Below are 20,676 nucleotides of genomic sequence, written 5' to 3'. Positions count from 1 at the left end.
AGTTTAAATCAGGAGTGTTGAGGCAACACAGGAAAACAAAAAAATTCCTTGTGTAAGTTCACCACTCCATTTGGCTTCATGGTACCTAACAGTCTCTGCCACTTAGGGGGGTTCTTCTGGCTTCTGTTGCTGCTTTCCCTTCTGGTCCAGATATACTATTGTACCATTGATTTTGCTACTGGGGCTGGACATTGCAGGTTGATTTTCAGCTCATGGCAGCTGGCAATTAAAAATCCTGACTCTTAAATTCCACTCTTCTCACTCCTATAGCTTCAGTCTAATTGTAGTGGCTTTCTTCACCATTGTTGGAGAAAGGAAATCTCTCTCAATGGCAAAGGAAAAAGAAATTGCTAATTCCGTAATTGTGCATATAAACAGATACCACAAATCTGTTTTCTCCTGTTGGTATTCTAAGGCTTCCCTCGGTTCCAGACAGAAATGAGAAATTACTGAGAGCTGCTATATAGGAATGAATTCATATTTTGAATTAGTGTTGTCTTTTACTACCATGTCTCTCTTTGTGACAAAGAAAACACTTTTTTTTCTGGTGTAGGGGATTTCTGAGCTCTTTTGACCTCCTTTTGTTATGACAACTTTGAATTCATTAGATTTTTTGCCAGAAATAGTTATTGTCATGGTCACTATTGCTTCTTTTTTCTGTCTCCCAATTTTTGGCTTTAATAAATTACTTGATGAGGTCAGATTTAAACTGTTGGTATTGTCCATAGTATTTTCTCATCTTTAGATTTGCTTCTAATTTGAAGATGATTTCTCCTTTGCACTATTCTACCTGAAAACACATAGCTGATTCAGATGCCGTTTCTATACTGGTAACCAGTTTTTTCCTATCAAGATAAAATCATGTTCTACATAAATATAATGGTTAGAATCATTTAGATTTTCCAGTAGTGATGCCCATTTGTCGGTCATTGGCCAATAACTTCACATTCATTGTATACTATGCTAATGTTTAAAAAAAGTTTAGGCTTTTCTGTACTTCCTGTCTAGTTTTTGCCCCTCCATTCTTGTCACTGTGAAAGCCAAAGGCAGACTAGGGCCATTTGAGGATTTTCTTTATTTCATGGGTTGCTATATCCAAAAAGGAAGCTTGGTAGTGTGGTGGATAGAGTGCTGGGTCTGTAGTCAGGAAGACCTGAGTTCAAATTCAGTCTCAGATATTTCCTAGCTGTGTGACTCTGGGCAAGTCACTTGATACCATTTGCCTCAGTTTTCTCATTTGTAAAATGAGCTGGAGAAGGAAATGACAAACTATTCCAGTATCTTTGCCAAGAAAAACTCAATGGTGAAGAGACAGAAACAACTGAAATGACTGAACAACAATAAAACAACATATCCAAAGAATTTTTATCTAGTGGAGAAACTACGGGTAGAGACAATTAACACAATAAAAATTTGAAGGAGACAGAAACAGTTTCCAGTTGGGGTTGTCAGAGAAGGCATTTTAGGATTTGAGTGCAGCTGAACTGCTGAATGATATATCAAAGATGGAGGGGCAAGTTCATTTAGGAAGAACAGTGTGAAAAACAAATTTGCTGGTGGGATGATGTAAGTTCTATTTGATAAATACTGAGTAGGTGAGTTTGTTTAACATAGAAGATTAAATGAATTAAAGTATATAAAGATAGTTTTAAATTGTAATTTAATATACAAATGTCAGCTATTATTAGCAAAAATAAAAATTCACACTTATATAGTACTTTAAACATATTATCTCATTTTATCATTATTGCCAACTTGTGATGATGGTAATAGAAATAATAAATCCTCCATAAAATTAAGGAAATTAAATTTTGAGGGTATTAAGCCAACATAACTAATAAGTGTTAGAGCCATGGCTCAAACTCAGGTCTGCTGCCTCCAACTTGAGTGTTCTTTATATCATACTGCTTTTCTAGTTAGGTATTGATAGATAAGGTGGAAAGATGAATTGGGCTCAGACTGTTGAAGACTTTCTAGGCTGGCATGTTTAACCATGGAGAAAATAGAGAAATAAACTCTTGATAAAACATTGACTTTTACTCTACCCCATTTGCTTCACCAGAGTTGTCAAAATCTCTGCCCACAAACAGCAAGCAAAACTCTGGTATGTGGCCTGAACTGCATTAAAATGTAATTGGGAAATGTTAACAAAATAAATAAAAATTCAATACAACATAGATAGTGTCAATCTGTGGTTTTTGCTGCCCACAGGGATCTGTTTCTATTTGAGTTTGATACCATGGCTCTACATTACCTTCCCAAACTGGAGAAAACTGAATTCCTTCTTACTCTGTCTTGTTTTGTTACCAAGGTCCCAGATTAGAGTGTCAATAAGCCTTAGTTGAAGACAGATTGGGAGATAATTGAGAGTTGACTATAATTATGCCAATTAGGTCTACTTGAGCCATAAAGGTTTTCTAGAATTTTCTGGTCTACTTGTATTGACTTTTTTTTTTTTTGAAACTGGGTATATAGGTTGTACATTGGATAGAGTACTAGACTTAAAAGCAGGAAAACCTGAATTTGAATCTTGCCTCAGAAAATTACTAATTGTGACCCCAAGGAAGTCACTGTCAGCCTCAGTTCTCTCTTCTATGAGAGGGGGATTAAAATATCACTTACTTCACAGTGTTGCTGTTAGTATCAAATGAAATAACAAATGTGAAATGCTTTGTAAACCTTTAAAACTGTAAAAATATTACCAATTATTGTAATTACTTTGATAATTGTAACTTCCTTTCTTATATTTCCTCAATATTGATAATTACAGGATCATAAAGCAAAATTATCCTTCTCATCTTATTTTGGGGGAAGGCAATTGGGGTTAAGTGACTTGCCCAGGGTCACACAGCTAGTTAAGTATCAAGTGTTTGAGGCCGGAACTCAGATACTTCTGACTCCAGGCTCAGTGCTCTGTCCATTGTGCCACCTGGCTGCCCCTATCCTTCTCTCCTTCTCATCTTTTAAAATGTCTTATGTCATCTTAACTTATGAAATGATATACCCTGTTAGGGAAATATGTATATATATGATGACTATTTTGTTCTATAGAGTAGATTGCAAGAAATAATTGACATAGCAGCATTTTGAATTCTTTGCATGTTAGTGTGTGACTATTAAATATCTATGATATATGTGTGTGTGTATATACATAAATATGTGTATATATGTTACTGTGGAAAACTGCCTGCAAAAATCAACTTATTTCTCATATTTTCATCAAGGATAGCCTCAACATGTATGTAGATAGTATCATAAACAGCTTAAAGAGATTAGAAGGTAGGGATATGGTTGAAAATCTCATGATGTCATCTCATTCACTTTTTTGGGAAGGGTTAATATAACTGCCTGTGATCTTTCTCATTGTTTTCAAATCTTCTCCTTTGAGACATCTTAAAGATCAATCCCTGAGTGCATTTTAAATTTAAATGCCTCTACAGCAGTTTTTTCCTAGGTTTATTTGAATGATCCTGCTGTTTTTCCTTACTTTGCACTTTTAAGTATCATTTCCACTTCTTGTTACAGTACATCTAATATTGAATTAAGAGATCCTAAGGAGGATTTTTATCATTGTTATCTATTGTTATCATTGGAAGAAAGGCTTCATTGATGAGGTGTGTTTTGAGCTGGGTCTTGAATGATGAATTAGGACATCAGATGGAGATTGGTGTGGGAAATCATTCTAATTTGGGGGTGTTTGTGTTGAAATTGCAGAGGAGGTAAGTTTTAAATAACATATTAAGGATAGGAAATAAGTAGAAAGAAATCAATGAGTTTTGTTGGGAAGGAGGGAATAAAGGGCATAGGATAGGTAGGTCACTTTGGTTCATGGAGTATTTTGAAAGTTGGAGGAGGCCTAGATAGGGCTCCTCCCTACCCCAATGAGTTTAGAACAAAATGAGGCATGAAGGGCATAAGGAATTAGAAGGGATGGTATAAAGGAAGATAGAAGAATGACAAATAAAAAATTGTCCAATTAACATATTTTACCTAAAGCTGGTCCTATTACCATGTACTACAAAAACTCTTATGCAGCCAAGTCTGCTAGGATTATCACTTTTGCAATCTCACTATTTTATGAGATAAACAGATTTGTGGGATAGGAGGGTGCTTCACCATCATTTATAACAATATTACTTTGAAGTACAGAAACCTATATTCTTGCCCTTGCTTTACTAACTATGTGACTGTGTGAGTAACTTATCCACATGAGTTTCAAATTCTTTATCTGAGTGGGGGAAAAGGTGGTTGTGAGAATTTTCCACAATAACGTGTGTAAAAATCCCTGGTAAGATGATATTACAGAGAGAAAAGTCATCATTCATTTTGTAGAGCGCATTCTCCAAGGAAACATTATATTTTGAGAATTTCGTTACAAGATTTGTGCCATAGGACTTATGTGTTGTTTGGGGAAACTAACTGATGTTTACAACTTTGTTTTAATTTGAAATGGATTTCAAGTTCAAAAATCTGACTCACAAATAACCTTTTAGAGCCATTTGTTCATAAATTGAAGGGCTGCATATAATTTTGTCCTTTATGTGTTCTTAATTGGTGAGTAGCAGTATATTAAAATTTGACCCCCTATCCAGATTATTAATTCCCCTGGCCATAGGGTCATGGATTTACTTCTGAAAGGGACCTGCAGAGGTCATTTAGTACAAACTTGTTGATTTCAGAGATAAGAAACTTTAGTTCTAGATAGGTTAAATGATTTGCCCAAAGTGATTCAGACAGGCAGAGTTGGGATTCAAAGCAATATCCTCAAGCTTCGTATCCAGTACACTTTCCATTACATCATATCGCTACTACATTGATGAAGCTATGATTTTAATCATGTGTTGGTATTTTACTAGTGCAGATCTAAAAAAATCCATGTTTTCCAGTTCTTATTCACATCCATGCATAAATCTAGCAAGGATAATCTTAATATAAAGTGAGACTTGTATAGCAAAAAATCACTTAAAAATGATTTACATACTGTCATTATATAATTTGAAAAATAGTCTAACAAATATATTTAGTAATTCTCTATCAATATTAAGCCAGACATAAAATAAGGAGTCATACCCCTATCAATGCTGTACATAAAACTGTCATTGAAGATATCCATATGGAAGAAAAATTTCTTGCAAGTGTTAAAGTTCTCCAGATGGTCTTGCTTATAGACACCAATAGTATCTTTTATTATATTTTAATTGTGATACATTTTATTCTATTATCATATTCTATTACATACACTGCCTTCTAGTCAATGAACTTCATTGGCTGCTACTGCCTTATGGATCAAATATAAACTCTTCTATTTAACTTTTAAATACCTTCACAATCTGGGTCCTTCCTACTTTTTCATAGTCCTGTGACACTGGCCTCTTTGCTCTTCCTGAAACAATATCCTCCATCTCCTGGTTCCATACTTTTTTATTCACTGCCCCCACGCATGGTATGCTTTTTCCCAACATTCCTGTCTCCTGGCGTACCAACTAAACCATTTTTCAAAAGTTCATTCCTTTACACAACTTAGTGACTTACTCCACCTTTTTTATATTTGATCATGAAGAAAAATGTTTGGCCTAAATTTGAATTTGCCAAGTAGCTATAAAGAAATGAGATAGACCTTGCCTTATACCAATTAATCAGACCTGTGAAAATATTGTGTTAGGCTATTCATGTGTACTATTTAATGAAGTCAGAAGGGAAAAGTAAAACAATAGGTATCAGTTGTCTCACTGAGTCAGTTCTTCTGAGACTAACAGAACTTTCAGTTGAGTCACAATTAAATCTTTTTAAAGTAGATACTTCAATCTGAGTTTTGTGGCAATCTATATGATTTATCATCAGTGAGAAGATTACTCCATAGCAATGACCATGAATTGAACTGAACTTTTTGGTAGCTAACTTTGCATTATCCACAATGCATTCTTTAACTGAATAACTATTTAAAATATTAAGCTTTTAAATATGTCACAAGGGGAAAAATTAGGTTTAAAGAAGAAATATTTAATACATATAATGTCTAGGCTATTTTTTAAATTCCTTTGCTAACATCTTTTATTGTGAAAAACATACTTTATTCATCTGTCTTCGTTGTATTGCTGTGGTTGAGGTGGTTTAATATTCCTGCCTCCCGCTAATCTTCTGGTTCAACAGAAGTAAACAATAGGTTTCATAAATTAAAAATACACTCTTCTGAACATGCTTCTAAAGATAAAAAAACAAGGCTGTAAACATTTATGACTGAAACAAACTAGATTGTTCAAATACTGCCATGATGTATCATGTATATCAATATGGCACTGATATCAGTTAGAATGCAAACAAGGTTTTAAATGATGTGCCCCTTCATTTCAGCTGGAGAATCCGCTTTACACCATCTGCCTATCAGATGGTTAGGAACCAGGACTGCGTATTAATGCCACATGTTCGATTTTCCTCCTTCTTGTAATGGTTAGATTCATATTGCTAATAGCTGTGCATGAGCACTGTCGATGAAATTTGTGTGACGGTGGAGTGATGAGATATTTATAAAGCTGCCTGTCTCACTGAATAGTCAGCAGGAAGAATGCCAGACATAAACAGCTTATCAATTTCAGAGTATTAATGATAACTACCATTGAATGTAATGTACTGAGTATTTTGAATTTTGTTTCTCCAAACTTTCCACAAAATATTACGGGCCAATAAATGCACTTGTCACTGAAACAAATCTGCCCTATAGTTCTTATTGAAACTATGTGATTTCCCATTTAACTTTTTGGGAGATAAATTTTAGTACGGAAGAGGAAACACATATATACATATGTACAATTTTACATATATACATGCACACATCCATAAATGAAACTTTGCATGCATCCACTCTAACTGAGAAAACAAAGATCATAAGATTAAATACTGAAAATGAAGAAATGAACACATATAAGAAGAATTTCTGGATTTTTTCTGTTTCTGTTTTTACCACTCTTTGTAAGTCACAATGAAAGGTATGATATTTTTGTATTCCTGTAGATTTTGAAAAATGAGATACCGTTCTTTGTCTTAAAATTCATTCATCCTCAACCCCCACCCCGACCTTTCTTGTGTTATTTAAAGAGAACTAGTAGGTTTGTAGAATAGCAGAATACAAAGTACAAAACATTTTTTGTTTACGTTGAAAGGATAAGAATTAGACTACTGTTATGAGAAATAACATTGTCTAAGATTGAAGGCTGTCAAATTGATTTGCAGTATGCTTCTGCAGGGAGAGGTGATATGGACCTAGACTAGAGTTAAGAGAACCTAAATAAGATGTCTTTACAATAAAAGTGGATTTCATCCATTAAAAGATACATACCTACATCAAATTTAAAGTTCTGAATATGTTTCTGCAGAGTCTTTGTTTCTGCATGGAACAAAGTTTTGATTTTGAAGTAATGGTTTAGATTTTATAGTAATGAATCAAAAGAAGGTAGGAGCATAAGATTGAAGTTGGAAGGAATCTTAGAAGTCATCTTGCTCAATCTCTTCATTTAATAAATGAGGAAACTAAACAAGAGATATAAAATAATTTGCCAAAGGTCACACACATAGTGGTTGGCAGAGCTACAACTGGAACTCAGGTCCCAAAACTCAAAATCAATACTCTTTCCACTGAACCATTTACTTTTGAAAAAAATGCTATTTATTTTTAATATTTTTAAAATAAAATTTTGAATTCCAAATTCTTTCTTTCCTGATCTTCCCCAACCCACTGGAAAAACAAGCAATATGATATCAATAGTACCTGTGAAATCATGCAAAACATATTTCTGTATGGTATGTCATGCAAAAAAAAGCAAGAAAATAGAGAAAATATAATTCAATTTATAGTCAGAGCTCATCAGTTCTCTCTTTGGAGGTGGGTGGCATTTTTTATCATGAGTGATTTGGAATTTTCTTTGATCATTGCATTGATTAGAGTAGTTAAATATTTCACAGTTGGTCATCATCACAATATTGTTGCTACTGTATATAATAATATCTTGGTTCCTCTCATTTTACTTTGCATCAGTTCATTTCTTATCGCACAATAGTACTTCATCACAATCATGCCACACATTGTTCAGCCATTCCCCAACTGATGGGCGTCTCCTCAATCTCTAATTTTTTTGTCACCATAAAAAGATTTGCTATCAATATTTTCTACATATGAGTCATTTTAATTTTCTTTTATTTCTTTGGGGTATAGAACTAGTAGTAGAATTGATGAGTCAAAGGGTATCCACAGTTTTATAGCCCTTTGGACTTAATTCCAAACTGTTCCGCAGATTGGTTGAACCAGTTCACAATTCCACCAATAGTTCATTTATATTCCAATCCCTTAGAGCACTTGTTATTTCTGATATGTGTGAGGTGGTACCTCAGAGTTGTTTTAATTAGCATTTCTGAAATTTTGATTTAGAGTATTTTTATCTGACTATAAATAGCTTTGATTTCTTCTTCTGAAAACCACCTGTTCATATCCCTTGACAATTGGGGAATGGCTCTTATTTTTATAAATTTGACTCAGTTTTTTTATACATACATACTTGGGAAAAGAAGCCTTCATCAGAGAAACTTGACGTAAATTTTTTGATATTATTTCATTGTCTATGGTACTTTGTGTCAAAATATAATTTCTTTGAATATCTATTTTAATTGTCTATTTTTGCTTTTGCTTTTTCTCAGATGATGATTGCTATCCTTGCCTTTTTTCTTTAACTTAAGTATAAGAAAATCTGCCTTAGTGCCTTATTTTAACTTTCCATAGGTGTCTTTCTGTTTTACATGTGTTTCTTATAAATAACATATTGTGGCATTCTGGTTTCTAATCCATTTTGCTATCAGCTTCTCTTTTATAGGTGAACTCATCCCTTTCACAATCACAGTTATGATTACTAACTCTGTATTTCTTTCTATCTTGCTTTCTTCTGTTTATCCATCTTTCTCTCTTTTTATCCTTTCCCTCCTCAAAAGTCTGTTTTGTTTCTGACCACTTCCTCCTTTAATCTATTCTCCCTTTTATCATCACCCCTCTCTTTCTCTTATCCCTTTTCTGCCCAGAACTGCTTATGTGCCACAGAGTTACCAGTCAGCACCAGCTGCACCCAGTACCAGGAAAGAGTCCCCTATAATCTCTTTCTGATTAGTTTTTTGACCCCCTTAATACTCTCTGGGCTGAGATCTCCTGAAACTGCTGCTTCCACATTGCAACCACTTCCAACGCCCACTGGTGGTGGTGGTGCTGCTGCTGCTATGTGTTCTGGTTTGGCTTCCCTCTAGGTGTCACAGGCATCTCCTACAGACCTCCAAAGTTGTCTTAGGCTGGAAAAATGCCTCAGCCTGATCATTTGTTGGCTCTGCCACTCCAAAAATTGATTTGAGGTTTTATTTTGAAGTTGTTTGGAGGGGAAGGTTCAGAGAGTTTTGGTGGGTTGTTGCCTCTGATCCCCCATTATGGCTCCCAAGTGAACCATGTACTTTTAACCTGAACAATGAAATTATGTCCACCTTTTGTGTGCTGCTACTTCTATAGCACAGTGCACAGCTTGGCATGAATAGTTAGCTGAGTGCAAAAATTCACAAAAGACTCAGTGTTAATGATGCTTTGAAGTTCTTTATAGAGCTTAAATAGCTGAGATTTATAATGCCAATCAAGTTTGCAACAGGTTTGACATTTTAATAGAACAGAAAAATATGTATATAAAATTAAAAATCAAAATTTGGTGGATTGAACAAAATGAAAGCAGGATTTTAATAATTAAGTTTTAAAATCAAGCCAGAAGTTGTTAGCTTTGTATTTTTGTGTATCTTTTAACTAACATAAAATTTGCCTTTCCTATTGCATGGAAATAAAATGGAATCTGAATTTTTTTTCTGATTCAAATGTAGCCTATGACCATAAGGCAGGATAACTTTGAATGTTTCTTATAAAGATCTATTCAATTTTTTCAAAGACATTAGCTATAGTTTTCCAGGGCCAGTTTAAAAAAAAAAGGAAAGGAACTATAGATGGTTGCATTGTATAATGAATACAGGATGCTAACTTCAGTTCAAAGGTACACTGTCCCTTTTCAGTGACCCAATTTAGCTTCCATAAATATGTAATATATGACTTGATATCTTTCCTCTGATCTAAAAATACCATTGCAGAACTTCTGTGTTAAATTAAATATTTTATAAACCAGTGTTTTATCAGTGGCAAATGTGTTTTTGGAAATGCACTTCTGAAGTTTGTGCTTTACCACTTAAAGAATTTGGTCTCTGCTACTTTTGCTGTGAGAATAAGTCATGTTACATGCCACAGTTCAGTTCAGGACCATTTCATTTACTGTAGCAAGATATAATATGAAATTCTTTAAGAAAATGAAATAGTATTGAGGTAAGCAAAACAGTACTTAAAGGTTAATTTCTCCTCAGGATAAGGACCATTCAACAGCTTTATACCAATTTCACTAATTGCAGAAACCCGATGTGAACATTATAATTAGCTGCCATAATCTGAATTGCTAAATCACAGAATCAGATTGCAAAGTACTTGAGGGCAAGTCTGTGTGTTATTTCATATTTATCTACCTAGTACCTTGTTTCGTACATAGTAAGATCACAATGATTTTAGTTGCATTGAATGATTTTTTTGTTTTGATTTTTTTTTGCAAGAAGGAATATTAGAAATCATATAATGCTCAAACTTCTTGTTTTGAAGATTAGGAAATGGACCTCAAAGAAGTTCCACCACTTGCCCAATATCATATAGATAGCAGAGTTGGTTAGAGGCTGGTTCTCATGGCTTTTAGGCCATTGTTTTCCACTTGAGACCACTGAGCCACCTTTCACTTTTTTCCTTTATCTTCCTGGCTTTGTCTAGTCATTTGTCATACAATATGTCATACTATACCCAATACCTCTCAAATTGGTTTCTTTTACAGTCACATAGAGACCATCCTAATTCAGGTCTTCACCAACTCTGATTGTAGTAGTTTGGTAGTAGTATCCCTAGCTCTCTCACCTTTAGACATGCTTCTTTCCAATTCCTCCTTCACATAGATACCTAAATAATCTTCCTAATGGATATGTAAAACCATGTCATTCACCTATACAGAAACCATTAATTTCTTCCTCTTTTCTAGAGGTTACAATACACAATCTTTAGCTTGATATTTAAAGTCATCTACATTATGGCTTTTGCCTACCTTCTAAACCATATTTCTTTTATTTTTATTTTTTTGGAAAAAACCAAGAATTTCCATAACACAGTATAATAAAAAAGATGATTGCATGTGAAACTGCAAATTTATTTATGTACAACTTGCTATTCCCTTTAAATATATGATAAAGTTATCAGGTAAATTTATTTTTTTCCTTCTTTTTTCTTCCTTCCCTTCTCCCCACTTTAGAGATGGCTATCATTACAGACAAATGTGTGTACATGTATGTAAAATCATTTTATCTTACTTCTATTTATCAGTTCTTCCTCTGGATGTAGATAACAACTTCCTTCATATATCCTTTGTAATCAACTTATTTATAATAGTCAAAATTACTTATTCAAAGTTTTTTCTTAAAACAATATTGCTGTTACTGTACACAATGTTCTCATTTCACTCTTCATTATTTCATTCCAGCCAATAACAATAATTCATATTTGTATAGAACATTTTGCAAAGCATTTTTTAAAAACAACAACCTGTGAGCTAGACAGGACAATTATTAAGTCCATTTTATAGATGAGGAAACTGAGACTCTAGGAAAGAGTTAAGTGACTCTTCAAAGATCACACAGATAGCAGTAGTTGAACTTGAATGCAAACTTCCTTAAGTCAGGTCCTGCACTCAGTACACTATGCCATATTGTATTTTATTCACATATTGTCATATGTGGACTTTATGAATTCATCCAGACTCTTTGTCTCCTATGCCTATAACACATCCATCTTCCTCCTTTCTGTTTATATATCCTTACCTCTTTACAAATACTCAACTTAAGTTTTACCTTCCACCTCCATAGGACCTTGCTCTGACTTATCAAGCCAAAAATTTTGTCTCCCTCTTCCAATTTTCTTTGAGGTTTCTACCTGGATTTCTCCTTTGGCCTCATCAATCTCTACATTGTATGATGCTTATATTTGTACATATGATAGCCTCCTTGGCAGACTCCTAAGTTTGAAAGCAGAAATGGTGTTCTAATACAGTACTTTGTACATAGTAGATATTTCATAAATATTTACTAAATTGAATTCCTCTTCACATAGTTACACTAATGTCCAATTCACTTCAATCCAATTCAACATGCAAATGCATGTTATGTCACTTAGGGTCAAGGTAATGGATTGAGTTTTGGCAATGCAGGAGGAGGGGTTAAATCTTGTCTCTAAAGGAAATTAAAATGTATTGTAGAAGAAATATATATACTGCAATAATTATGTTTATGATTATGTGCATTGGAACAGGCAAACACGTGAGTTCTGAGATAATAAGGGAGGAGATCTAGTTAGGAGTATAAGAGAAAGCACCATAGAGAAGGGGGCATCTGATCTGGGCCTTTAAGGAAGCAGGTTTTAAAAATAGATGTGGAGGAATGTTATATGGAATGGCACAAGGGCAGAATAGCATTAGAGAACAGTAAATAGTTTGGTTTGTGTAGTGCACAGAATAAGAAATAAGGCTAGAAAGGTATGTAGTAGACAGACTATAAAATATCTTGAAAGTCTACTTCAAGAGTTTTTATTGTATTTGGCAAACATTGGGAATCCACTAAAGGTTTTTGATGATGTTATATGATCAGATTACTTCTTTAGAAAGATTACTGTGGCATCATTGGGGAACAAAGAGTGGAAAGGAAGATAAAGAAAGACAGAGACCAGTCAAAAAGGGTGTTACTATAAAGCAAAGGTAATGACAGTTTTAACTACAGTTAGTGCAATGATATTAGAAAGGAAGACACAGATGCAAAAGTTATTTCAGAATCAAATTTAATATGATTTGACAAATGATAAGTTGTGGCAAATGAGGAGGATAGAAAAATAAAAGATCAGAATCATAGATTTGGCATTAGAAGGGGCATCGAGGTCATCCAGCCTTATTCCCATGTTTTACAGGGGAGGAAAATGAGACCCAGAGAGGTTAAATGATTTATCCAAGGTTTACATAAGATGTAGAGGAAAGTTCTGAATACAGGTTATCCAATTTTAATCCAACACTCTAGTTTACTATGCTAAGACGATAACTTTAAGGCATCAAGCCTGTGAGCCTGAGAGAACTGAAGTGCCATTAATAAAAAAAAAAATAATTTGGAAAAGGGTGCAGGTTTTTGGGGAAAGATGATGAGATCAGATTTGGATTTGTTCACACCAGCCAATTATTATTTTCTACCAAATTAATTTTGTGGAAGTGGGTGTTATTAATAGAGAAAATATTCTATTATAGAGGATGAAAGGTTAATAAAAGGGAATTGTGTTAGAGTCATAAGACCTGAGTTTGAATCCTGACTCATGCGCTACTTGCCATGTGGCCCCAGAAAAGTCATTTTACTTCTGTGTTCTCCAGCTTCTTCTCTGTAAAATGGAAATAATAATAATACTTGCAGCACTCTAGCACACATAATTGTTTTGGGGAAAACATTTTGTAAGCTTTAAAGAACTAAGTAAATGTTTCTTCTTATGATTCTAGGTTCATTAAGTAACTTTGCTGGATAGTTTCTGGGAGGTATGATTAGTTCTAAATATGGTGGAGTGCAAAAAAGAAAAGGATTGCTTAATTTCAAAGCAACTTGCTGAGAAGAAAATCTATCAGGAGAAATTACTAGAGGAATATAATAATAAGAAATGGAAACTAAGAAACAAACAAATGAAAAATAAGAACATAGGCTAAAATCTGGGCACAACCTGGATTCTAATACAATAATAGACTTTTATGGCAGAAAATTATTTTATGATTTATTTCATATAACACTTCACTTTTACTGGAGAATCTGGAGGTCAAGAGAAGATACATGATTTAATCAAGGTCATAAAACCAGGTAGTGTCAAAACTCGGCCTAAAAGAGATCTGCCCAATGATTGATACCCAATCCAGTGTTCATCATCCACTTGAATGCAGTAAGTATTTATTAAGAGTTTGAGTTTGACAAAGAATATGTCAGTTACTATGCTAAGTAGTGGAGATAAAAAGACAGAAACAAAAACTCCTTGCCCTCAAGAAATTTATGCTCTAAGACTAGGTTTGCTAATTGCTTAACTTGGCATAACATGCTATGACATTGTATATAATTTGCCACTGATAGGCCCTGAGTTGCACTGGGATAGGGTTGGTTGATTTTTTTTTTTTAATATGAAAGTTGACATCTAAATAAAAAGTCACTTTAAAAACTTGAACTCATACAAAAGGAATGATACTGTAATTTACATTATGTTTCACTTCTATTTTTAATAGGTCTCACAGCAGCAGCTGCAGCGGCTGCTGCAGCTACCAATGCTGCCATAGCAGAGGCAATGAAGGTGAAAAAAATCAAATTAGAAGCTATGACCAACTACCATGCCAGTAATAACCAGCATGGAGCAGATTCAGAGAATGGAGATCTGAATTCAAGTGTTGGTAAGTGCTAGGAAAAATAGGTTTCATTTAAATATCTGTTTCAAGTTATAACTACTTTATTTTTTTTACCCTGAAACAAAATATTTATTTTTTATTCTTTTAGCTTGAGAAATTCTTGGCACATTTGAAGGTACCATGTTGTTTCTGTAGCAACAAGTATTTTAAGAGAATCCTAGGCATGATAATTTTCATCATATGATTTTTTTTCTTTTGCAGCATACAGTGGTAGGCACTAGTTAATTTTTTTTTCAGGAAAGAACTTTTATTGTACAGAGTTCATTTTTCAAAATACAGGTAGAGTGACAGATGAATATGTCAAAGAAAAATTTAGCCTTCTTTCTCAATGTACCAAATATTGACTTTAGGGTAATTCCCTGCAATACAGATAGCTGAGAGCAAAACATTCTACCCTTCCATATGTGCCCCATAACAAAAATTTCATGTTGATGATAAATTATTGGCTTACATAAACAATGCTAATTTCTCCTTTCTATACCACCTTTCTGCTCCCTTTTTGTGTTGATATTCAGGGAGTAAAAAAAAGGTGAATGGAGGGTCGATTAAGTCAAAATTGTGCCAAAAATTACTTTTACTTCATGGAAAATTGATTCAACTATTTTTTGAGAGGGCGGTACATACAGGTAGGGGCCCTAGTTTGCTTTGCTAAAATGAGCTTCAAAGCTGGGCTAACTTGTTTTTATTGATGACATCTTGAAATCAATGGTAGTGGAGGAAAATATTATTTTTCTGCCATTGTATCATGCCAGTTTCTTTTATCACATTGAAACAGTACTAATAAAATAATTTAACAAGAGAATTGTAGAGACTGAAAGATAGTCTCAAATACTATATTCAACTGATATGCTTATAGGAGCGAAATAGCTTGTGACAGTTCAATTAAATTCTCTTTTTCATATGTTATAACCATTTTATAGATTATTTTAAAGATAACCAGCTGCTGCCTACTTTCAGTCACTTAAAATACAGTTCTAGGCTTGTGAATATATACAGTGCATTGTAGAAATAAATACTCTTGCAACTTTTCCCCTTAAAACATTTGTCATTTACCAAACACAGTCATTAGTGTGGCAAATAATTTTGAAGCACATATACACAATGAAAACCCAGCTGCTGTATTGATGTCAAAGACAGCTTCCAAAATGGTAAGGAAAAACAAAACAAAACAAAACATTACATAACAATAATGCTATCAGTGGGCTCAATAAAAATGGGGACAGAAAGTAATGTGTTTTACTTGGGCAAACTTTAAAGGCAGAGATTCTTGGAGATGTCCCTGGGAATTAAGAAAAATATAGGAAACGTTAATACTTATTTTTATATAAGAATCCTGGTGGAAAGGTAGAGGGAGTGAGAAGTTGTCCAGGCCATAGATCTTATATGCAAGTTTATTCTTTATAAACATTTTAAAATGAATACATAAAAATGAAAGAAGCATAATCCCTCATATTTTTAGAACTAGTAAATAGAGATGCAGTCATTAGATTTATGCTACTAAGTATACAATTGTTTTTTTAATTTGAATTAATGATTTATAGTCAAAGGATTATTTTTTTTCTACCAACCAATACCAGTCTTTAAAAGAATAGAAAAATGATAAGCATGTTATATGTAGATTGCTCTTGGAGGAAGGAATGAGAAGCTGTTATAAAACCTTTTAACAATTGAAAAACAGAAATTCATAAAACGTAGCCCATAGACCTGCAATGGAATTTACCTGAACAGCAGAATGGGAGGTAGTTTGGGAAGCAGAATGCATAGAAGGTGAATAGGCTTGTGCTTGGACAAATAGCTGTGGATGGGCTCCAGCATTGGGTTGGGCACAGTGGATATAGCTCCTAATAGGGAGTTGACTGTAATAATAATTTTAGACTTTGATACCCTATTAAAGCACTACAAGTTTGGTTTATTGACCAAACTCTACTTAGGAAGTATATTAAATTTATTTTCTCTCTTTCTTTTTGGCAAGTCAGCACCAATATAAACCACAAGCAGGTGCATATGTGGGTAGCCACCAAGCAAAGCTGGATAATGCCTGACTTCTGAAATTCTCTGCATAGGTTCTTTTCTTGGGCTGTATTTGACCTATGTTAATGGGAGACATAAATCTAGATGTAAATTTGTTGGGTGCGGTGGGTGAATGATTATGATTGGCATCATATCAATATTTAATGAATGAGATTAGCATTAAATCTAGGAGGTGAAATATACAGATGTTATCTTCTTTGATTGCAGTATGTAATCCTTCTGGTTTCCTGATCTCAGAAGAATTAAAGTAACGTTTTGCTATGTTTTTTTCTTAACTAGTACAAATTACTTTATATGTTTTTTTTTTCCACTGTGATGAATTGTGGCATAGTGAATACCCAGTAATTTTCCTTAGTAATAGAGATTTTGGGATTCACACATGTGGCATGTTAAACACTAGTATTTATGGACTATCTTGAACCCTGTCTATGGTTCATGAACTAAAATTTTGATCCCTAAAACTAAAACTTGATGGTTGGCTGTGAGGAATCCATGGAAATCTGTGCTGTCAAGGTAACCACACTGACTTGATATTCCAAATATATGTGGAGGGCTCTCTTCATAATCCACTCAAGGCTGCAACTTAACACAAAAAGTTTTGAGTTTTCTGTCTATTTGACTATGATTTCCCTTTCTCTGTATTCTGATTTTTTAGATCATCATTTTTACTGTACCAGTCATTTTTAACAGTGAATTTTAAATTAGTAGAAGTCTGGATTTTGGATATCCTTAGAGTCTGGAAGGTCTAGGTTCAAGTTGCACCTCTGATCCTTCTAGCTTATGTGGATACATGGGCAACACACCCTTACTATCCAAGGGCAGTGCACAATTACTATCTATAGGCAACACACAATCTTTCAGTGGCTCAGGTAAATCTAGACAAAAATTTCCTGAAGAGTCACATTCTTAATGAGTAGATCGATTCCCTAGCACTTTACACTGATGATATCACAGGCATAAAGAACAGAAAAAGACTGATGAAATTCATCTCAAGATAATGAAGGATTCATATTAACATTATTCATGTGCCTATAGATAAAATATTTATATATGGATCATTAATATACACATATATAGAGACATCTGCATGTATATATATATATATATATATACATATACATATATACACATACATACATACATGGGCATATATACGTATGTATATGTATGTATGTATATATGTCCCATGATAGAGGCTGGATCTGCATTTTCATTGGTTTACAGAATTCCTAAATGAGGAAACTCTCCCTCTTGCTATAGGTCAGTACCTTCTTTTCAATTTATAGTCCTAGAAACTTGACTAGAACTCTGAGAAATGAAGTGACTCAAGATCACAAAGCCAGTAAGTATCAAAGGTAGGACTTGAACTGAGGTCTTCTTGACTCTGAGATCAGCTCTCCACTCACCACACCACAGCTACCTCCCACCAGCCCTTTCCATACAAGATTGTGTGTCTATGTATATTCACCAAGAGTGTATATGTATAAACGTACACACTATTATTTGAAAAGGGAAAACCATTAACATGTAGCAGAAGGTAGTTCTACACAGGATAAGATTATTGTATGAGGTGATAATCTCTAAGATACCACCCAGTTTTAACATCTTATGATTCTATAATCTTGGATAGCAAATTCCAAAGTCCCTCTTAACATGAGCCTTTTCCCTATCCTCTTCATTCAAGTGACCCATCTTTGAGGGTTGATCATCTTTATCCAAAGACTATAAGAGCTCTCAAATCTGCCAAAAGCTCATTCTGTCTAATGGGTTATTATATATAGATTGATAAGCATTTATCATGTTATGTGCTAGGCATTAATTATGGTAGGTTCTAGAGATATAAACACCAAAACAAAATATATACAGAATTCAAATCAGATAAATATGATAGTTTTGAGAGACAGGACATTTAGGAGGTAGAGGAGAGCATTCAGCATAAATTACACTTCTTATTTGGGGCTGTGTTTGGTATTTGCTGTAGAGATTAAGTTTCATAAGGAATAGTTCTTATTTATTTTAATATATTTTAATTACAGATAAACAGGAATTGTTGAAACCTGATGCTTGAAGATTAGACAGGTAAAAGAGTTGAAGGAAACCTGACCCTTATGGGTAATTATTTTATATCCCCAATTTGAAAAGATAACCTTGAGCTCACATCTTCCCAACAGAATGAACACTTTGCTAAAAAGAAAGGACCCCTGGTTGGATCAAAGTGAGTGCATTAGCACACTGAATAAAATATATGGCCATGACGCCTTTCTCCCCCATCCACAATCAATTGGATTCTTTTAGTTTAATATTTACTTGCTAAGATGAGATGCTAGTCTGCATGGTGATAAACAGTCTGCTACTGGCATCTGAAGGTGACCTGTCAGTTCATATGGACAAATCTCCTGCTTGCTGAAATGTACAAAATAAATCATTAAAGCAGGCAGGTGCTCATTCCCAGATTTAAATCACCATAGATTTATGATTTGAATTAATGCTTCATTTGGTCATAGAAATAGATGCTGAGACAAATGATATGCACTGGTTGGGGCTTCCATACTGTAGCCATCCTAATATTGATTACTGAGATGTCTTTGCAATCTCTTGTTTATATCAAGTACTGTCTTGTGACAGGTTGGCTGATATGAGCTACATTGCAGATAAGAAGGAAAAATGTGCTGGATTCTTTTTAGTGGCAACACTACCCACAACATGTGAGCTAGACAAATTACCATTTTTTTGTTTTAAAAACTAATCTGCATTAGCCAACTTTTGAAATTGTTTTGCTCCTCAATCTTTGGACTTCTAAATGCCAGACTTTTAAAAAAAATGTACTTCTGGGTCAACTTTGATATTGCCTGAGGCAGTTTATAGCTATTTTTGTGAGTTTATATTTCTGTTTGTGTATTTAGGAGCTATGTATATAATAATGACACTGTGATTTATTCTTAATTATTGTAATGTAAATACAAGAAAATTGAATTTTACTTTTAATTTTAAACACTACAAAAATATTGATGTAGTGAGTATCTCTTAATAGTTTCATCATTATTTAAATGCTTGCTAGATCTAATATCTTACTCCATTAGCCAATGACATCAAAGGAAAAGCTTTCTAAAGGTAAATATGTGAAAAAAAAACACTCCTCCAAATACAATGTTTCATGGGCTACAATTTGCCAAAGAAGCAGGAAAAGACCACATTTTTGCTTCCCTTAACATTTTATATAATGAAAACACTATGTACACAGTTTAAAGAATACTCTAAGGATTTGAGAGGACCTTTGCCACTAGCTAATATCTGACTCATAGAACTGGTAAACAGCTATCAACAATAGTAAATTGCTTGCTTCGTAGGAAATGAGTTCATATCTATTCAAAATGTGATCTCAAAACAGATGTCCCAAGAAAATCTCATTGTTTAAACTATAGCCATAACCTCCAAACTGCTGTTATTTCTTCAAGGAAGTGAAGCAATCTTAAAGACTGGTGTTTTCTCTTTCTGAATACTCCAGATACACAGAGTTCTATGAACAAATATAGACAGTTGAAAGTTCAGGAACTCAAATTTTCTAATGATTCCCTTCCATGCACAAAAAAAAAAACCCAAAATAACCCAAACCAAAAAAACTAGCAACAGCTAAATTGACACCTGACTTCTAGTACTGAAAAAAAACCTAAACTATAATTAGAAGTTAACAATTGCCTTCTTTAATATTACTCCCCCTCTGCCCAATTTTCCCCTCTCCCCAATTTTCCCCTCTCCCACTCATCCCCCATACCTTCTCTTGCCCAGCTGACCTCCCTACTTCTCTTCACTTATTTCTGCTGCAATAGAATAGTACAAACGATAGCCATTTCCTTTCTATAAACACGTGTCTCTTTGGAAAGAAAGAATTACTTTTATGGTTTGAGGAAAAAGTCTTGGAGACCTTGAGAAAGCAAATAAAAGGAAGCTAAGAATGCAGGCCACTGAGCTCAGCTCTGCATTTGCTCATCGGATCCTCTGCCTTGGCATTGTTAATGAACCTCAAATCCTCCCTATAATTAGA

The 20,676-nt window shown here is 34.0% G+C and overlaps 1 protein-coding gene across 4 annotated transcripts in view; it reads left to right on the top strand.

The window, feature by feature from the left end:
• The window catches only part of DACH1 (dachshund family transcription factor 1), a 486,728-nt gene that overhangs the window by 249,078 nt on the left and 216,974 nt on the right, over positions 1–20,676 (top strand). For all 4 annotated transcript variants that reach the window (XM_020992455.2, XM_078147697.1, XM_020992456.2 and 1 more), the window contains exon 3: positions 14,427–14,588. In XM_020992455.2, coding sequence (XP_020848114.1) covers positions 14,427–14,588 — 162 coding nt within the window. The remainder of the gene's footprint in view (positions 1–14,426; positions 14,589–20,676) is intronic.

Source organism: Phascolarctos cinereus, unplaced genomic scaffold, assembly GCF_003287225.1.
Source record: "Phascolarctos cinereus isolate Bilbo 61053 unplaced genomic scaffold, phaCin_HiC Scaffold_7;HRSCAF=346, whole genome shotgun sequence".
Taxonomy (NCBI): domain Eukaryota; kingdom Metazoa; phylum Chordata; class Mammalia; order Diprotodontia; family Phascolarctidae; genus Phascolarctos; species Phascolarctos cinereus.
The sequence above is the reverse complement of the archived record's forward strand: the minus strand, read 5'-3'. Positions and strand labels throughout refer to the sequence as shown.